The sequence below is a fragment of the Kryptolebias marmoratus genome, linkage group LG9 (genome assembly GCF_001649575.2).
Source record: "Kryptolebias marmoratus isolate JLee-2015 linkage group LG9, ASM164957v2, whole genome shotgun sequence".
NCBI lineage: Eukaryota > Metazoa > Chordata > Actinopteri > Cyprinodontiformes > Rivulidae > Kryptolebias > Kryptolebias marmoratus.
The window spans coordinates 26191883-26212984 of NC_051438.1; the positions used below are offsets into that span (position 1 = coordinate 26191883).

The 21102-nt window shown below is 40.4% G+C and overlaps 1 protein-coding gene across 14 annotated transcripts in view; it reads left to right on the forward strand.

Moving 5' to 3' along the window:
• The window catches only part of rapgef2 (Rap guanine nucleotide exchange factor (GEF) 2), a 95457-nt gene that overhangs the window by 56662 nt on the left and 17693 nt on the right, over positions 1-21102 (forward strand). For 9 of the 14 annotated variants that reach the window (XR_005233562.1, XM_037977319.1, XM_017417459.2 and 6 more), the window contains 3 exons: positions 374-391; positions 15870-16001; positions 20404-20581. Coding sequence is in view for 13 of the 14 variants with exons in the window: in XM_037977319.1 (XP_037833247.1) it covers positions 374-391; positions 15870-16001; positions 20404-20581 (328 nt within the window). In the remaining variant the exon portion in view is untranslated. Of the gene's footprint in view, positions 1-373; positions 392-7555; positions 8092-15869; positions 16002-20403; positions 20582-21102 lie in introns of those variants that run through there. The other 5 variants (XM_037977321.1, XM_037977323.1, XM_037977327.1 and 2 more) reach the window with 4 other exon arrangements.

Genomic DNA, 21102 nt, shown 5'->3' on the forward strand with positions numbered 1-21102 from the left:
ATTCGATGTCTTTATCAAGAATCAAAGGGAAGTTTTTCTGGATGTGAAATCAGTGAAGTTAAAAGTGTGGTTTTTAATTTAAAGTCAGTTTTCACTGCTTTCTCAAATGTTTGGAGAAGATTGTTGCAGGTTGTTCCTGACTTGTTGAGGAAAACGAAGGCCTGCTGAATCATACGATGTTCACCGCAGACCAATAATTCAGTTGTATGTGTGAGATTTTTCAACTCTGCGTGATGCAGAAAACCTTATTTCAGCATGTCGGGGACGCTTTCACCTGCAGTATTTCACATCTTCGACTAGCAAGTGGCATGTTTGATAACTCTGTCGTCTCCTCTGCTTCCTTTCATGGCTCGCTCCCTAACTTGGCTTCCAGGAATGCAATAAACCTCAGGTACTGTATCTGTTAACAGCAGTGTTTCTTGTGTTGTGTGTCTTCTGCTCGTTGTGCTTTCTAGCTATGCCGTGTTTGTGCTCGTGCTGGTAGGTAGCTTTATCTGTTCCTCCGTTCGTCCTATCTGTAGCTGCTAGCAGACTTCCTCAATAAACACCTTCCATTTGCGGGCACGGGTGCTGATAACGACGAAGAGGGAAGCCTGCTCCACTCTCCAAATCTATTACCACAATATCAACAACAAAATGAATTGAATTCGTATTAACAGTCCTGATAAAATACCTCCCCATCCCTGTTCTGCTGCTTCCATCTATGTTATCCTGTTTGTGATTTGGGAAGAATCAACTTGTTTGGTTGAAAGCAAACCTCATCACATTGGTGATGGCAGAGGAATGATAAGCATCACTCTGGTAGAGCTTATAGGGCAGTAAAGTGAGATAATGGCAACAATTTAGATGATTGAGATGCACTGTTTTTTCTCCATTTATGTGCTTGATAATGATAATGATTGTCTTTAGGCTCTTTGGGTTATTACTGTCCCTGCTGCGGTCGTGTTGGCTCTTGTTCAGTGGTGACAGCTGGAAGATTTCTTTTATTTATGATGGTTTTTAAAACCATAAAACTGCTGTACGACGACCCGACAATTCTCTGTATAAGCTGTAGTTATGAAAGGTGCAGTAATACCAAGAGATCTGCAACATAATTAATATTTTTCTGTAATTCATCGGGGTCCTCCAGTAATCAAGCGTGGAAAAAAAAATCTGACGAGGGAGAGGTTGAGAAGAGCTCAAAGGGTTGAGCGGTCGTACCTGCTGATAGACGCAGAGAGAACAAACCTGCCACTCTCGGCTGCAGAAAAGCCGTGCTCCTATTTTTAGAGCTGTCCTTTGTGACAACCTGCTCTGCCTCAGCTGCGCCGGGTTACAAAAGCCTCGGCGTTGAATAGATTTTGTGTTGCAACTGCAGCGATTAAAGCAGAAACAGTTCATTGTACGATTGCCGTTTCCGTTCCCGTCTTATCTGTGGCTTCTCTGTCTCCAAAATATTCAGATGAACTATAGAGCTTTTAGCCTGAAAATATTTCTCATTTAGGTAGGCAGCACCAGCAAATTGTTGTTTTTTTTTTTAAATTACCCATTTGAAAATTGGGGTGACCTTTTTTGATCTTAAATCAGTTTTAACTCAGTGAAAGTGGTGATAAGGAATTGATTTTTGATTGCTGACGGAAAGCATTATACCTTTATTTCCTGTGTTATTAGGCAGAATGTAGATATGCATTTTGACTTGAAGCTGCTTATTTATCTGATGCCTCCTTTGTGTCCTTGAATTGAACATCTCGTGTCTCTTTCTCAGCACGACAACAAAAGCAACATGAGTGTTTGTAGATATTAATAGTTTGAAATCAAACATTTAGCTTTGAAATAAATGGAGCAGATATTTTTGGATACGGTTCAGGCTCGTAGTCCAGCTGAAACTGTGGCTGGTGCAAGGAAGTAAAACAAGCTACTTATTTACAGGCTGGGGCTCGTCTGTCCACCAGTGTCAGAGAATATCCTGACATTTCAGGAGCTTTTCATGTCAGTTTTAACATTCGGAGACCTTTTTGGGAGCAGAGTGTTTTGAAAAGGCTCGACAGATGACATTTATTCTGATGATAATGAGCCTTCATGGCGACAATTGCACAATTCTTTGTTTTGTCTCATTTGTGTCACTTAAATGTAATGAAAATCAATCTATAAACAAATGATAGCAGGACTGTTTGAGCCCTTTATTATTAGGCTAATGTGAGGCGGAGCTTCATGAGAACAATTAAATTTGTCAATGTATTCTAACGGGTCAGTACTCTGATATACATGCATGTAACTTGACTTTTAATAAAACATCTCACAAACTTGTTACGTTAGAAGCCAATAGCAACAAGTCAAAACTAATAATGGTCCAAAACCAACTTGGAAGTGTGGACACATGGTTTATGAAATGACAAGTTATCAGTTGTTGTTTTGTCAGAGGCGCCATCCACGTCAAACAAAGGGAACTGGAGTATGTTTAACCTGTGGCAGCGTATAGTTTTCTGACCCCAACCCCAGACTTTAACCTCTGAGGATGACCCACAGACTGTTGGAGCATGGTATGGGCTCCGACCAGCTATCTTTTGGTTGATGCTTGGTGGTCTAACGTCATTTTTCATCCCCCATCTTCCCCCTGAGAGCCGACTTTCACCAAGTCAGCAGTGTCAACCGTCTATAATCACGTCGCGTCGCCACATAATCACAAGTTTAACGTGATGTCATCACTTAGTGACAAGTCAGCTGTGTCTCAGTTGGTTTTTGTAAATACATACTTCCACATGGGCGGGTCTTACTCACCAAAAGGTATTTGTGTATGTGACCTGACACACTTTCGTGCTAATTGCATTAATTGCCACCTCTTCCTCATACTTGTCAACAGGCTTTGATTGTTAAAGTTGTTTTACAGAAGAGGAAGTAAAGTGCTGTAGCCAAAACAAACAGTGTCAAAGTTTTTTTTTGTTATTGCCATTGTTAAAATCTGGGTTACCTGAGTATATTAATATAGACTGATTAAAAGCATGACTGCACTGTTTACATAGACTGTAGGCAGTGATGTTTGTGGCCATGCTGGAGACATGAACACGTAAAGAAAGTCAACTTTTTTAATCCAGTATGAGGTCAAAGTTGTGGGGCATTTTGACACTCCCTGTATTGTTCGTTTTATATTTTTTGTATTATAATATGAAGACACTTATAAGCTTTGGATTTTGCTTCATTTAAATGAATTTTCCTGAAAGGAACTGTGCAATATCTTTTAAATGTTGGTCCCAGTCTTGTACTTTTTTGTTTACTTCATACAGTTTGCGTCAGCTGTTAAAGATTATCTTTAACACAAGCCTGAATGGTGTAGCTGACTCTGTAGCTCCTTCCGCTGCCGTTTATTGTGAAATTAAAGCCTTCCAGTTCATAACCTTCCACAGTTAGTCTATAACTCCATCCGGAAACCTGGAGTTACTGATGAACTTTTCACTCACTCACCAACTCGGCACTGTGCGTCTCATTTCATTCCCCCTCTCTGATTTATGCACCTTTTAGCAGGTGAGCAGGTACGACAGATGTTTTGCCCCACGAACCTACAAGCGTAATCTTTTAGGCGTGCCTGGCAGCTCCCGTTTCTATCAAATTATTTTCAGGGCAGCACGCAGGTGACAACATCTTGAAAAATGAAGTAATCCCGTGGGCTCTAGCAGCTATGAAAATGGAGTCTCTTTATTAGATCATCTTTCTCTCTCTTACAATGCTATTTAGAGCCGTCGTAATGAGACCGATGTCATTGATTAATGTTTCCCTCTGCATGTGGCCTTCTGTTGGATTACAAGCAAATTCACTGAACAAGGTTAGACACGATCAATAAATCAAAGTATGCAAGCTTGGTCATCAAATGGCCACTGTGTGTGCATCAGAAGACTTATTTCATTTGGGTTTTTTCAGCCATATGCTCATGAAATAGTTGCCAACAACGGTTTTGTTGAAGTTAAAGTTGTATATGGTCCAATTTTAGCAATCTGTTGGATTAAAGTGTTTTTGTTGACTCCTCTTTGGTAATTTGCATCACGGACTGTTGTGCAGTTTTACCTTGTTTAGATTGAAAACGAAACTTCAACACAATAAACATATTTATAAGGCGTAACATTCCAACTATCAAACCTCTAAAATAAATTTAACATCTTATACTGTGGTTCCCAAACCTTTGAGCTCCAGACCCACAAAAAGCTTGTGACTGCACATATTTCTGATTTAAATGAACAGAAACTACTGATGATCCAAATAAACAGTCTTAACATTCACAGTATCGTCTTTAAAAACGTAATAAGACGTCTTATGTATCAGGTATCATTTTTAAATGTAAGTTATCATCTGGAGATTATCTAAGGACCCCAACTGTGGAAACCACTGTGCTATGATGTGGTATTTACTGTGGTATAATTCAGCCTAGTGTCTGTTTTTGAATTAGTATAAACAAAAGGCCCAATCCCAGTTTGAAAATACATTTTTAGTTGTGCTGTAATAACAAAAATGTTATTAAAAAGAAACGTATTTATCACTTTACCAGCTAAAGGACTTTCTTTTGTCCGCTGTAGAGGAAAAAGATGCAAACAAATCTTATAGTTCTCTGTTAAATATATGAACTGTTGTGCTGTTTAAAAAGGTTACCATAAAATAAAATGATCTCTTTCTGTGTTATCGAGCTGCAGCCACATCCATGCGTTTCTGTGGGTCACGTGTTTACACGCGGGTGTCTCATGTAGAAGAGTAATTAGGTTTTTATTGCTTCCATGCTTTGCATCAGCAAGCAAAACACCATGCGTGGCGTTGCTGATCACGCCGAGTTAGCAGTCTGTTTACAAATGACACATGAGGCCACCCCCACCATCTTCTGCACTTAGCACACGCTACAACCAAGCATGAGAGCATTAATGTGATTCTCAGGTGGTGTTTTTCACGTCACTGTCACAATCCTGGAGGATCGATGTTCTCCTGCTTTTTTCCCTTCACATTTAGCTCGTGATTAGTCAGTAAAAATATGATTAATCGCCTTGATTGTTCCTAGAAGGCTTTAAATAAGGGGGGTTGGGCTGGAGGTTTTGATATTCCCCAGGCGCAGTCTCGTTGCCGCGGTGATGTAATGATGCTCCAGTCCTCTTTTCCCCCCCTCGGGGCAATTGTTGGAGACATTAACGACTGGGCTGCTCGGCGGAGCACCTGAGCTTTTTTGTTGTTTTGAAACATTACATCATGGCTTTGGGGCAGTGGGGGTGATGTCATCCAGGGTCTCCAGGCTTCTCTCACACCCCTCTCCGCCTCCCACTCACCTCCCCCCGCTGCTCCAAAACCAGCTCGTACTACGCTTCTTTCTGTCTGTCTGAGCCAGAGCTATTTTTATTCAAAGGTTTGAGCCTCAGCTGTCTGCATACATTACAAATGAGTCAAATGAATTGTTGTTTGATTTGGTAATATTTAGTTTTTAAATGGGCTGTGATAATATGCAGAAACAGGTTTTGCATAGGGAATATCTTTGTGTGATTGCATTTTTTGTTAATACACGATTTAGGTTTGAAGCTTGGAAATCACCACATGAATCAGTTATGAACTGCTGCTGTTCAGGATTACTCTCATTGATTTCCTTTTTTATCTAACTGTAGAAACTCTCAATTAATCTAAAATACTGAAGATGTATCATCACAACTTGCTGTGTACAAATTCTGATTCAGATCGTGTGGTTTGTTCAAAAGCATATCTAAAACTAAACCAAAAACTGGTGTTTTAAAGTATTTTTGTTCAGTAAACGGATCCGATTTTTGTTGTGAAATCTCAGCGCTGTCTCTGTTTTCTAAAGCAGCGATATGACAAGAAAATAACTGATAAAAAGATAGAAAAATGATTGATGCTGTCAACAATCCTTCAAAATGGCATGACAACAGAATTATAAGCAAAACAAATAAGAAATGGTTGTCACGTGGACAGTTTCAGGTTTTCTGTCTCGTGCAGATAAGGAGTCCGTTGTGACAGCCGGTTATTTTGTTCTTTGTGAATTCTTCGTGAACTGAGATTTAGATTCTGTTGTCCTGTGAATCCAAGCTGGTTTGAAGTTTTGCTGCCATGTTTGGACCTTGAACATTCATTATCGCCCGCTGTGTGTGCATGGGTTCATATGGCTGCACCGTTAGCAAAATATTTTATGAACCACTGAACAGATTTTAATGAAACGGTCAGAATGCATTCATTGGGTTGACATCTACAACTGATCAGCTTTTGGACTCACCCCAATTCAAGATGGCCGCCACAGCCAACTGACTGTAGAAGACACAAAAAAGGCTCTAACTAAGTCATTTGTAAAGATGTTGAGCTTAAATTTGGCGAGGTAGTAGCTGAGCATCGTCCTCAACACGTGATTTGAGCACATTCAATTTCAGGACATCTTTCCTTAAAACTATGGCGTTAACTGTTAGCAAAATATCTCATGAACCGCGGTACAGATTTTAATGAAATTTTTGAGGAATTCTAGGCTTTTAACCAGTTTGGTTTGTCGTCTTCTTCTTACTGCTGGTAATCCTGAGTGGAACCTTCTGCCTCTCTGATATCCAGCATCTCCAAAGACACAGACCTCCCACTTGAACACACACACACACACACATTTGTCTCTTTTGCCTTATAAATAAGAAAATGAAGTTAAATCATTTGTTTTTTAGAGCCTTCCCGGTGACGTTGCAGCTCATTGTAGCTCACCTGAGTGAAGGTGAAGTGGTACAGTCTGCTGCCACTGTTTTCTGTCTCTGTTATCCTCTCTCCACCCCTCCCTCCTCTATTTCGGCATGTCTCGCTGCCTCCGTTGCCACGGCAACTGAAGGCCCTGGAGGGTGTGTAGGGGGCTGGATGGGTGCGAGGGGGAGTGGGGCTCGTGTTCACACAGTTGCCATGGTTATTCCATCTGAGTGACAGTGTGACATCGTTGCTGCCAGTCTAGGCTTCCTCTATATTCCAGCTCCTTCGTCCCTTTTTTATTTTTTCGTCATTGTTCCATGTAGCTCTCCCTCACTATCCATCAACCTTCTTACTCACTCTCTCAAGAGGAAGTGCTACAACTTCCCCGCCCAGGAAATGGCTTTCCTGCGATCCGTTACTATGCCAACCAGCTCCAGCTGCTGTTTTGTAGAAAAAGAGAGTGATGATGGCCTTCCTCTGTCTATTCTCCTCTCCTCCATCCGTCTCTTCAGCCTTCTATCATCCATCCATCTGTCTGCTCTATGATTTTTTACTACTTCTCTGTCTATCAGATTTTGTCTGGGCTTAAGCTTTTTCATCCTCTTTCATTTTCTCATCCATCCTTCTCCTCTTTCCATTTCTGTGCCTTGCATTGGGGGTGTTGTCAGCCCCCACCCCAGAAGAGCACAGCCACAGCCGCTCTTACAGCATCACTGTCGGGCAGGGAGGAGGTCCTTACTACCCACCACCTCCTCGCCTCCTCCCCTCCTCCCCTCCTCCCCTCCTCCACCCCTGACACACATACAAACAAACCGCTGGGTTTAACGCGCAGAAGCTCCGCGGAGGCTGCGGGCGTTATAATCTGATGGTGCACAAAGGCGTTTGTGTGCGCTGCTTCACTTTCGTCGGAGGGAGGGAGAAGGAGAGATAGAGAGGAAAGGCGGAGAGAGAGAAACGTGAGTGAAAGTGTTGTCAGCCATTTTTCCTCTTCTTTTTTTTTTTTCCCTCCGGATTTCTGTTTTTTTGATTTTTTGACTGGAGATTTGATCGTCAAGAGCAGGAAGCAGCACAGCATCCCTTTCCCTGGATAAAAGGATATCATTTTCCCTCTCGATCTACCTTCTCCTCTGTGGTTTTAATATCTGTGGGAAGCAGTCACGTATATATTCTTTTGACTGGAATAAAACGCAGGTGGTGTCGTTGCTTTGGAGAGCCCGATCAGGCCCAAGGAGGGAAGGAAACAGCGGATACTCCCAAAACTGTGAAGAGAGACGGTGCAGCTGAGGGAGGGGAGATGATGGGGGTCTCCGCTGTGGCATAGAGCAGCTCTGAGATGTTAGATGTCACCCCGGTGAATATTTTTTCATTATGAAACCATTAGCAGCAGCAGACAGCAATGGAGTCCCGAGCCAGCAAGATAAAACCCCGGTAAGTAGCCTATCGACGTTAAAGGTTTTCTCTCCATCTTTTTTATTTTTTTTTCTTTAATTTATGACCCTGCAGATATGATTACTGGCACTATAATGGACGTGCATCAGATTTCTATCGAGCCTGGGTAAGATGAATGAAGGACGCGTCAGAAAGCAGAATGAGCAGATCAGAGGCTGGTTGTTGCCTCAGATGTGTGTCAGTGTGTTGGACCAGAAACGTCCGCCATGTGCTCACTGGCACCGACTCGCGCACACTTACGTAAATATTAAAAGCTCCGCGGATTTCATCTGATAAATTCAGTCTTAAAAAAAGGAACCATTTGGCCACCTCCCACTCATAATGATATGTATGACAATATCAGCAGTAATTTACCAGAAACACACTAGACAAGAAGGTCCTTATTAATGAGCCCACAACAGTATTTAAGAGGGAAAATGATTTTCAAGGATTTATTAAGGCTGTTTTCTGTCCTTTAAGAAATACCATCTGAGTGCTGATTAAATGACACAGTTGTTTTATCTTTATTATAACAGTTTTAGTTCATTTTAAACTATCATAAAAAGCTGATTTTGCTGCCTTAAAGCAATAAAAGATGTTAAAGCAGCTAAATATTTTAATTAAAACCAACTTAACCACTTTTCCTGAAATACACTATACCTTTTACTGAGTAAAGGTGCTTTACTTGCACCTGTGTGTTACCTTTGATACCACAGGGGTTCTGTTTGTTTGTTTTGTTTTGTTTTTTAAATGAACTCTGAGCTATTTTTTCCCCACTGCTTTTGGAAGAATGACAAATTGTCTAAATTCATTATTTGGTGAGGACAAAGCTTCAGGTATTCATTCCTTTTTTTTACGTTTAAACTACCAACCTTAGTGGAACCAGTTGACACAACTGAGGAGAGTAATTCCAGCATTTCATTTCTTAGAGTGTGGAGATGAAGCTCCCAAACATTTAGATTTACTCCACAGTGGAATTTACCAGCCCATGTAAAATTAATTATCTTTAAACAGAAATTAGCTCAATTTACTTTAAAAGAACACACCTAATTAGAGTAATTATATCTTTTTATTATTCTTTTATCTTTAATCACCAGTGGAAATGGCTCGGCCGGTTGCTGCTGGTGCTGTCCATGGTGCTGGAAGCAGCCGGCTGCTGCAGACACTCGAAGGCCTGAGATGATCTGTACTTGAACAGTAAAGGGATTGATCGACTGTCAGCGCCGCTGGCATCACTCTTGCACTAGGACCACACACACGCAGACACACACGCGCGGGCTATACATCTCCCTGATGGACCGTTCCTGGGTTACAGTGCACAGATGCTGAGCGAAAAAAATCACCTTAATATTCCTGTAATAGCCATAGATGTGTCACTGTTGATGAGTTATCCCGTCTTCCTTTCTCACACTTTATTCTGCTTCCCCCAGGGAGGCCCGCAGGATACTGAGCCCATTGACAATCTTCACATAAAGTCAGTGCTTACTGTGATTTTTTTTTTTTTTCAAACTGCTATTGGGTGTCTAAAAATACTACACCAAGCAAGTTTCATGGTTTTTTCTTTTTTACATTTGCTGTCAAAAGCAACCGTTCTTTCTGAGGGCTAATCTGTTTTGATGTGCATTTCCCAAAAAAAATGCCAAGATAACATTCTCACAGGTCTGTGGTAGGTCTTAACAAGCAAACATGGAGAGCTGTTTTCTTTTTCATGTTGATCTTATCCTTCAAATTACATTTTACTGACTCTGTCATAGTTCGTGATATAAACTTACACGTCTTTCATGTCTTTTAAATACCGTTGTTAATAAGGAAAAGACAAACAGCTGCCATGTAGCCCTTATTTCTAAAAAAAATATAAGTATTACTGGCAGAATAGAATTCTGTCTAAAGCCAAGATGCAATTATAGTTTTCAACAAATGTATCTCAAACTAAAAACATGTAAACCAGACAGCTGGATAACATCATTGATTGGCAGTGTTTAGCTCCTCTGTTGGGAAAGTTTTAAAATTCATTTATGCAGCTTCCATCATGCTCTCATTTCTCTGACTTGACTCCCTGCCCCTTCATTTGACTTTTGTTTCCCCATGCTTTTTGCATACAAACGACTGTTTGTGTAAATATTATTAAATCCCAGCAGGAAACTCCCCCAACGGGCCAACAGAGCTTCTTACAGCAATGGCATCAACATTTTAGTTCCATCACAATCGGCTGCCTTGAAAACAGTTTCATGATTGGTGTTGTTTACTTATAATATCAAAATTTTCTTGTTCTTGGAGCTGCTTTTGTCTTTACTGCAACTTGACACAACTAGACTTGCATCAACAGTTTATTTCATGTTAATTTTTCAGGGTTTTTTGCCTTTTATGACTGAATTTGCTTGTGCTAGAGTTACCATAAACACTGTTATATACATTTCTTTTGTAGATTTTTTAAAAACTAATCTTACTATACAGTAGATGGGACCCCAAATGTTAATTTTAGACTAAACATCCCTGTCTTTATTTACCTGACATACACATAATCAAAATATTAAACAAAAATACATTGAACATTGAAATATTTAGAAATACTGTATATTGATTGGTTCTGCCACAATACTTAATTCAAACAGACATAAATTGACAGTCGTGATTGTGTGTTGGATTGTGCGTTTGTTAGAAGTCATTTCCACCAGTCAGATTGCAGATTTGTGTGGTCTTGACTGGTGGTGCTGTAACTGATGAGGGGAAAGTCCAAAGAGCGTATCAAGCCCATTTAATCGGACGTGCTGCCAAAAGGATTTTAATCTCTTGATCCGAAAGGCTCAGGAAAACGAGAAGCTCCCTCCGTGGTCAGAGAACGTGCGTGCTCCCTCTTAGCCTTCCAGCACTGATGGTTTTCGATTTTTATAAGTGTTTAAAGTTATCATCACATGTGCAACTATAATATTGAGCTGCTTGAAATCAGAAGTCTTTATCTATGATTTAAATCTACAGGAAACAATCTAAGGAAACAATTTAACTTAACAATTTTTATTGGCGAGCTGAATCTTTGATCTATTCTTCACTGGCTGATACTAGTCACCCTCAGGAAGGGTCATTTAGTATAGCAGCACTGATTTATTCACTTCACATATAGGAGGTATAGAAATTGAGAGGCAGCCAGTGCTTCCACCCAGCAATCTAGGTCATTAGGTCTGTAACGTAATTTAAGGAGCACCACATCTGCTCACATGTAAGCAGAACTGAGGGTTGTGGCTTGAGCGTTAGAGCAATGTCTAATCCTCCCGTGATGGCTGATTGGATGTATTTTCAGCTTGTGGTTCTTTGGGGCTCATATTGTTTGCAGGAGAACATTGAATCTGGAGCACAGGAGTACAAGGAGCCATATCAGAGGTTGAATGATCATCACAGCCAGGACATTTTAATGTTTATTATATCGCTAACAGATTTGAACCACAGAATGAAAGTATGGATTTTGCAAATCGATTGGAGTAAACAAAACAAGGTGCACGTTTGGCCTTGTCATTGGGCACCAATAGGAAAAGCTTAACAAGTGTGTTGTTTTGGTATCCAGTTTGACCCAGTGTGAATTCCACTGGGCCGAAAAGGTCAATGGACCACCACATGCCCATGGACTGAATGGATCCTGGCTTATTGACTGACAGACGGATGACCTAAATGAGCGGAGAGGAAGGATTAAGCGTTTATTATCCCCTCCCTTTATCCAGCTAGCCTGCACTCACTTTGTTCCTGACATCCCCCCCTTAACTTGTTCTGGAAACCAGTCAGGATATTATTATTATTCACTGACAAAATTATTGAAGACCATATTGTCTATTACCACAAATGTACTCTGGTTATTCAGAATAATGTAGTTTACTGTGAAATCCATCTTATTTAACCAAAATATGTGAAATATTTTATCAGTTCAACCTTCAAAGAGTATGTCAGAGTATGCTTTGCTGTGTCTAAAGATAAACTTTGAAAGACCTTCAGAAGCCTGGAGAACTATTAATCAAGGCCACTTTAAAAGATTACAAGTTTGACTCCTTGGAAGCAAAATCTAAAGAAATGAGGAGTGAGTTTTGCACATTGTTGTGTGTTTTAGTTTCTGTCACCAAACTTAAAAAAACCAAGACTATTTTAAAGACATTTCTCTGTTGGTACTCATGCCAAAGCCTGTTCATTAGTAAATAAGTAAACAAATAAATAAAATCATGCTGTTAAAAAATATTTTATGCAAATAATATTTTAACATGTAGGCGTTTGATTGCAACTATTTTACTTCAGATTAATGCATATTTAGTGTCTGTAAACAGCCAAAGTAAGGTTTTTGTATTTTAGTATTTTATTTTATTTTGAAGTGCAGCTCACAAGTGTCTTTTTTTTTTAAATTCAAAGTTCTTGCAGCTTCAATTAAGATAGAATCACTGAGGTGTGAACATGATTTCTGCAAAAGTCTCTAAAATGTCTCAAAACATTTGCAGCAGTTCTGGAAGTGGAGGCACGAAGTCCTGAGGCTTTAGTTTTGAACAAGTTCAAAAAGGATCTGTGACAAATCCCAGAATAGTCCCCTGAGTCATCGCGGGCATTTCCAACCCATCTCGAATCCTTCTCAATTTAGTTTCCATAAATTTGAGAGGCCATCTGAGGCCACAGCCCTGAATGTCCTACACTAATGATTAACAGTATCTATAAAATCCAAAACAGAAAACTGGTCCAAATCTGCCTGTCTTTATTTCAGAAATATACTCCAGTAGAAATAAATGATAAAGATGGGGGCGGCACAAAGCGGGCCTGGGTGGGTATGATGTGGGCGGAGATGAGCAGTGAAATAATGTTCACGACCTAGAATACAGTTATGGACACAAAAACAGGCCACAATTTTAAACAAATAGCCTTTCAAAACGCAGACGCACATCTTTCTGGGTCTCAACCAGAATTCAGTGAGACTGAAATGAAAAATCAGCCTATTTTCTCTCAAATGTCTCAAAATTTTGGGTCACCAACAGTTTCAGCCCAGTCAGATGCTATCCTAAGTTTTCTGCCACCTGTGTACAATCCTTAAATTTAAAAAAAAACAAAACTCTTAGAGCTTATAAGGAAGCAGATGTAGAAAACAAATGTTCAGTTGTGTATGCAAATAATCACATCAGCGTTAACATCTGTGGTTAGTGTGAAATACAGCACCATGAGAGTCGTGTGAAGGAAATATGATAAGACTTTCAGCTCAGTTACAGACGGACGACGAAGGATTCATCACACAGCATCGTCCAGCCGGTTATAATAACGTTGAGTTCAGCTGGAGGCATTCAGAGTGAAGTGAACCAGACAAGGGGATGGGAAATGGCAGCCTGAGGGGGGGGGGGTTAGTGACTGACTGGGCCCTCCGGTCGACCATTTTGGTTGGTGCAGCCAGCCAGATAATTAAACGTGATGGAAATCTTTGACACAGTGTAATCACATCACACCTCCGTGCTGGAGGAGCTCCACTGTCTGGCTCTCACTCTCTTCACACTGACACACGACCACACTTGGTGAATTGATACATCCAACTTTTCCTCTCGTTTCTGCTCTCAAACAGCTCAGAAAGAAATGACTTCTAAATCAGTTTACAGCCACAATGCTTTAAAGATCTTCAGTTTATTGTGGTGAATTTCAAGCCTTCATTTTGGAAGATATTCCTCAATAATAGCACTTTTCCTTCCATCTGAAAACTCTTTAATTAGGCCATTATGCAGATGTGTGTGAAACTGAGCTGAATAGATGACTTTTTGTTGGAATGTGATGACATCTAGACTAAAATCAAATCTTATAAACATGTCCCCCATCTTTAGACCTTACTAAAGTTTGCATTGAAGATTTTAGTTTCCAGGAAATGTAAAAAAAAAAAGAAAAGCAATACAGTTCAAGCAATTCTAAACTCAGCGTTCTCCAGATACTTAGGTTTAGTTCTGATTTCCTAAAGTAGGCAAGTTAAATCAGCCCAATTTGACTTGTGGGTCTGAAAATGTAATATTAATGATCTGCCACAGCCAGAAGTGGAGCTGAAAGTGACTCAAAGCAAATGTTCTCCCTGCTGGATATCAAATATATATCTTGGTAAATAAAACATATGGCCATGAAATATTCACGTCTGTAGACCCCGTGAACCAGTTCTGACAGCTGGATTAAATTCATCATTCACTCCTGTGATACTCAAATCAAATAAAAGGATTTAATTTAAACACTCTGTATTGTAGAGAAATATTTTTGGCAACAGGAGAATTGGAGAAGAACTTGAGTTAACTTTAGATAATGACTGCATGAAAGGTTGTTAAAAGTATCCACTGATCTGTTTTTATTCTGCTTTTTATCATAAAAAAATTGTCACAAATAATGTCCCAAAAGGACACCGGCCTGCCAAAATCTTAAGCTGCATTAGTTTGGGTGGAATTAAATTTGTTGGAAATAGTAAAAGAATAAACCTGCAGACTTTTAAACCATTAATAAACCATCAGAAAGCTGCTGATTGATCCTGTTAATTATTTAAATAACTGTGCAGCTCAAACAGTTTTTATCTTGTTTTGATAAAACCCTTCCAGCAGCTGGGTTTGGGATGTATTTTACATTTCGGGTCATCTCCACAGAGGAGTGGGTCGGCTCATTTACAGTATTTTTAACTACAGAACTTTACGCAGTATGAATTACTCAGAGGGGTTTTCCCCATTAGTGGCTGATGTTCACTAAGTTTATTCAAGTTATGTACGAGAATTAATGAGGGAATCTCCTTGATGTACTAAAAGCAGCGATTCTGTTTTGTTGTTTTATCGTTGGAGGGAGGTGGTTTCAATGCAGTCGGTTCTGGAAAAGAAGGAACAGACGTTTTTTATTTTCACAACATTCATGTTTTTACACAAATCCTAGAACTCTGAGGTTCAGGAAACCTTTCTTTGTCTGATTTTTTTCTTCTTTCTCGCATTAATTTTCATAATAACAGGTTTAGTGAGCTCTTAAACTGACACCTTGGTGACAAGTGAGGATCTCTCACCTCTATTTGTGTCTGACATCGTTAAACTTCACGTTGTTTAACTAATTCAGTGAAAGCATATGATTTCTTCACGTTTATTTCAGTCATTTTCTTGTTTAATTAAAAACGTGTGTAAGTCTGAGCTCCTGTAGAATCACTAATTAATACTCTTGCTCGGTTAATGTTCCGTCACCACCTCTGTAGAATAACAGTAAAGGCAATAAATTCCTTTTATTTAGTAATTTAAGATATTTTGACATTTGTTTCCAATCAGAATTATTTAAATCTTGTTTGATTTTTTTTCTCCCAAGTTCATTTATAAATACAGAAACTTCTGTTTACCTTACAACACCAAATTTGCTTTGTTTGCCAACAACAAATAATAAATGAAATAAATCATCTTGTCTCAGCTTTATATATAAAGCACTTTAAACAACTACAGGACCAAAGTGCTGTACAGAAGAAAAAATAAAAGACAATAAAAACAGCCATATAATAAAAAGAACATAAAAATCAGTCAAAATAAACTGAAGTCGAACGTCTCACATGGTGTCAAAGACCAAAGAAAAGAGATGGATCTGCAGGAGGGATTTAAAGACAGACATGGAAGAGGCCTGTCTGTGCAAAGGGAGGTCATGATGTAGGGAGAAGAAGTTTATGTTCATATTTTTAATTAATTGATATGCTTAAAACCTGAAGGACGAGTGAGTGACCAGCGGTGGCTGCTGGGCCGGCTGATACTGACCATATGTGTGTGTGTTGTACGTATGTGTGTGTGTGTGTGCAGCTCCCTGCAGACTTCAGCAGACTTCACCTGGCCGACGGCTTACACCCACAGGTGACCCACGTCTCCTCCAGCCACTCAGGATGTAGTATCACCAGCGACTCTGGAAGCAGCAGCCTGTCAGACATTTACCAGGTAAGTGCTCTGCTCAGGACCCCCGGCTTGGCCTCTCCTGGGCGCTGAAGTCGGTGGGATTGTTTGCCTTTGAGTCGGTGAGGTCTGCTTTGGGCCAAGGACATCCTAAAGGTACTCATAATACGTAAAAAGGGTTATTCTGAACTAAATCACCGGTGCCGTTTAAAGGCTTTTATTCCAGTAGCTTTACAGATATATTGATAAGCAATATACGGGTCTGCATTCAATGTAAACAATCCACTGAAAACAACATGGATGTTTGAGACGTGTGATTGACCTACATTAGGCTGGGCCTCGCCTGTGTAGGTAAATAAAGATGACAAAATCAGACAAGACCAGAATCTTAATGATGTTTAGGTGGAAATATAAGAGTGAATCAGACACTAAATGAGAAAGAAAATAGATATATGGAGAAAAACGACTGTCAGGAATAAATATCAGGGATCAAGCAGGGGGGTGGAGCCGTAAAGACAGAGCTCTGCTTTGGCAAAATTTCTGCTAGACTGGTAAGTTTACTGTTTAAAAGTTTTTTTAAGTTGTTCTTTTTGACTCAAGTCTAAACCTCAGAATGTTTAGTCTGTGATATGCTTAAACGCTGCTTATATAAGTTACTTATTGGATTGGATTAGGCCAAACGAGGGTTGGCCCAGAGCTAGAATTCTTTTCTTGTTTTGTTTTTTTTTGGAAACAGCATCTATAGTTGGACCGTTGCAGTGTCGTAGACCCAACTTGTGGTTGGGAGTCTGTATACTTTCATACCATGTCCACCATTGGCATTATTCAATTTAAATCGTTTTAAAGACCTCTTTGCATACTTTGCTCAACAAATCTGGGTGTAAATACGTACCAGGACATCAGAACTGTCGAACGTCTCCATCCCTAATAGCTCTTCTGTGAGCGTCTCTGTTGGTGATCTATTTTCAGTCACTTCGGACGTTTCTGTTGGTAAACAAACAAACGCTGAACTTGGCATCCGTTCATGAATTATGTTCAATGTGTCTTTAATGCATTCTTTTGACCGCTCCTCGTGTCACCTTTTAAAGCTGGTTGTTAAACTTCAATCTGAAAAGTAAAACTTGTGCAGAAGAATATTATAGATTAAGATAAACGTCTAGACCTATTCTGAGCAGAAATCTGGGTGCATAAATGAAGCAGAAAATCTAAACTGATGTCCAGCGAGCTGGAAATCCTCCTCCTTGTGGCGAAATGACAACTATCCCTGTGTGAATCCTCAGTAATCTCATTAAACCGGACATTTTCTCTGCCATTAATTCAAAGGTTTTGCTGCCAGAAGGGCTACGGGACACTGACAGGAGACTGTCACGGCTCAGTGGGTGGTGAGCAGAAAGGCTGTTGGCTGCAAGCAGGTGGTCCAGCCTACATCCTGCCTCCACTTCTGCCTGTCATCACCTCAAAGCAGAAGTACAGGACTCCCAGGGAGTCATGACGTCTCATGTGATAACTTTATGCTAAACTGTGACTGAAATCCCTACAAACTTCACAGTTTTTTTTGTTTTTGTGTGACAATATGTGAGAATAACAATGAATAAATGGCAAAAATAATCATGAAGTGTTAGGTTTGTCAGAAAACAATTCAGCTCAGAAGGACGCAGAAACAGAAAATCTCGTGACCATGGACTTAGCCTAAACCCTGCAACTAATCCTCTTAACATAGCACGCCCACCACATTGGATGCTAATGCTGTCACCTGCTGTGTGCCTGTTCCTGTGTTTGTTTGTTAGCGTTCTTGTGATTCTGCTCAAGGCCACGTTCAGTCACAAAGGCTTTGTTTTGCTCAGACCTCTTAGGGACTCATATTTTTCTGCATTAGTTCTGGTTGTTGGAGTACAGCTGGATGGTTGTGTGTGTTATATCACAGAGCGGTGTGTTTACTGTATGTTTGGCCTTGCTTTGGCTGGCTGGGTAGGTTAAACAGGCTCTGCTGTCCTCAGTGTGGTCTGATCCCGGTCTTACCGCCATCTGCTCGCGGCTTTATGACGGCCTCTTGATTTCCTTCTGTCAGAATCACACTCAGTCCTGTCTTCCTTCTTGGCTGGACATTTTCTCTTGTAACTTTGGGTCCTCTGTCTCTGAACACTGTATCTTTCCCTGATTTCTCCTTTGTCTCACTTTGTCTTGCATGTTTTAATCACTGTTGAGCTCACTGATGATTCATTTCAGTTCTTTGGTTTTTGCTGTTTTATCAATTGGAAATGTTTGATTTTTTATTTTTTATGGTGGGGGTGTTATTAAATGGGCAAAACTGGATAGTTTATGGCTCTAGTTAAATAGAATTTACTGATATTTTATAGCAAAAACAAAAAAAGACAGGACCAAATGCTTGCAGGAGAGGAATTTCTGTATAAAGTATAAAGCACATTAAGATTGTGTTGTGGAACCATGTGAATGAAACTATAAACTGAAGAGGATGATAATCAGTGCAGTGTTTCTTTTATTATGTTCTGAAGGAGGAAAATTAAGCAAGCTAAAATAAAGTAGAAAAAAATCCAATCCTAACTCTAGCTCATGGCCAACAATACAGTTTACAAGCTAAAAACTTAAAAAAAATATAAAAATATTCAGTGATTTTCCAAACAGGCTGGCTAACACTTTGAGTGAATGGTACAAATAATTACAGCACAGTTTCATTTGTAATTTTAGTTGACATGTTTCTCATGGTTTTGCTAATGCGAAGGTAAGGAGATGCTGAGCGGAGCAGGTAAAGATTATTGATGGGCGCACCGAGTGGTTTAACGACGAGGCTCCTCTGCTGCTTCGATAACGGCGTCCTTCAGCTGAAGCGAACAGTTCCACATCATCCTCATGTCACTGTCAGCACGGCGGCCTGTTTGTGGCTGAATAAATCATGAAATTGGTCCTTTGAAAGCATTGATCCAAGAATAGCCCTCATGAAATATTAACAGCACCTGACTTAGCCACTGACTCCTAATGCCTGCTGCAGATTTATGGATTTTTGATACATGCATAACATAAAAACAAGCCGGCACAAGAAAACAAAAGGACTCAGCCCACCTGCATCTAAACGCAGAGTAAATCACTTGTGTTCAGTTTAATCAGTCTACATTTGCCACATTTAATGTTCATAACAGATGAACTCTGCAGCAGGCAATAAACGACTCCGGTCTCTTAAAGGTTTTATGTTGTTCTTGTCTAAACTGAAGTGAACCTGTTTCATGAGTCACTCTTTAAAGGGTCGATAAAAAGATTCAGTTTCAAAGAACCAGCCTTTTCATGCTAGCTAGCTTTTAATTTATACGTTTATAGTTAAGTTGCTCCAGGTATTTGCAGCACCTATTTAATCTTTTCTGTCCTAAAGTCTCACTTTTACTCCTGACATTGTCTCTGTAGACCCCGCCTTGACTCCGCCTGCCAGATTGAGCACCAGTGACGCCCAAATGGCCAGTGAAACTCTGAATCATTAATGACCTTTTTCACATGGCGTTTGAGGAGAAATGACACGGGGTCTCTGCGAGAGGCTCTGCAAGGAGACTCGGCATTAAAAAATTTAAAGCAGGCTGGCGGTCCGAGCAGCGAAGATGCGTCTGGCTCTGAGATTTTGCGCCCAGTTTGCTAAGGCAACCTTCTCTCCTCTCCCTGTTAAAAAGCTTGAGGTTGGACGTTGTGTGTTGGTAAGAGATTTCTTTGTTGTTCGGTGGCAGAGCTCTGTTTTGTATTATTTTTTAATTGCCTTGGTTTTGCTCTGTGAGAGCGTTTCATGGCATCTGAACCGAGCAGTATGGCTCCTCTGTCGTGCACAGATGTACTTTCTTTGATAGGAGCAGCAGAAGAACCCCGTTAGTGGTGCTCAAGTAATTGCATAACGTTCACTTCTCTTCTTAGTTCGTTTTTGTGTCTTCGCACATTTTTCATCTTGCACTTTCAAAGAACGCGATCTGGCTGCGAGGCAGGCTGTGGAGTTTGCTGAGGGGGAGAGGAGAAGAAAGTTGGCAGTTAATTAGCTTGTTACTATGCATAGCAGACTGTTTGATATTCAGTGTTGTCTGTCTTTCTAATACTGTACTCAATACCTCATTTCACAAAGTGGGTTAAATCTGTGCAGTCTCACTGCATTTGGTTGGAAATGGACTGTCAGAGGTGATGTTTCTCCTGCAAAATGGCTGAAAAGTTGTACTAAACAGGATCTCTAAGCATTTCTAGTATCTGCGATCAAGTGTGATAAGCGTGTAGCTTAATTGAGTTGGTTCGATGTGTTGCTGATAGACTCTGGAGGAGCTGGACTGATCGCTGCAGATATCGGACTTTGCTGTTGGACAGCTCTGAGCTGCTGATGAAGCTGGATGAGCTGGATGAAGTTGGCACTTTCCCCTCATGTGTTCGTTTTTAATCACAGACTCATTTCTCATCTCTTTGCTTTCCTCAGGCCACAGAGAACGAGCCAGGTGACATGGACCTGAGCGGCCTGCCGGAGACCGCGGTCGACTCCGAGGAAGACGACGATGAGGAGGACATCGAGCGAGCGTCGGACCCCCTCATGAGCCGGGACATTGTGCGGGACTGTCTGGAGAAGGACCCCATGGACAGGACGGATGATGACATTGGTGAGCCCTCGAGTTCAGGGTTTTATTTCCCTCTATTGCTCATATTCTAATAAAAAATGGAACTTAAACTAACAGCAGTTTGAGCCTCAAGACACTTATAAATAGACACAAAATTATTGACTGTGCACTTTTATTTTAAATCTAACTACCTACTTTTTCTGCGTGCCACAAAATGCTTCATTAGCAGGGTATTTTTGGAAACTCATGAGATAAAACGAAATGACTCTCTCCTTTTTCTGTTTAAATCAGCTACATTCAGATTGGCCTAAAGTCTGCGCTGCTCTCATTTGCGCTGTTGTCTTTCGAGTAATTCTCAGAGCCACATCAGGCTTTTCGTATCATATCCCTTAAAGCTATGACTCAACTCCAACGCTAGTGATAGGCATGTTAAAAAAAATAAGCGCACACAGTCAGAGCTTAGCTGCTGATGTGGATGTGGCGAGGATGATGCATTGGACATAGAGAGAAGGAGCGAGTGCCAACCCCTCCCCCATCCTTACTGATCTCCCTGCTGTACATAC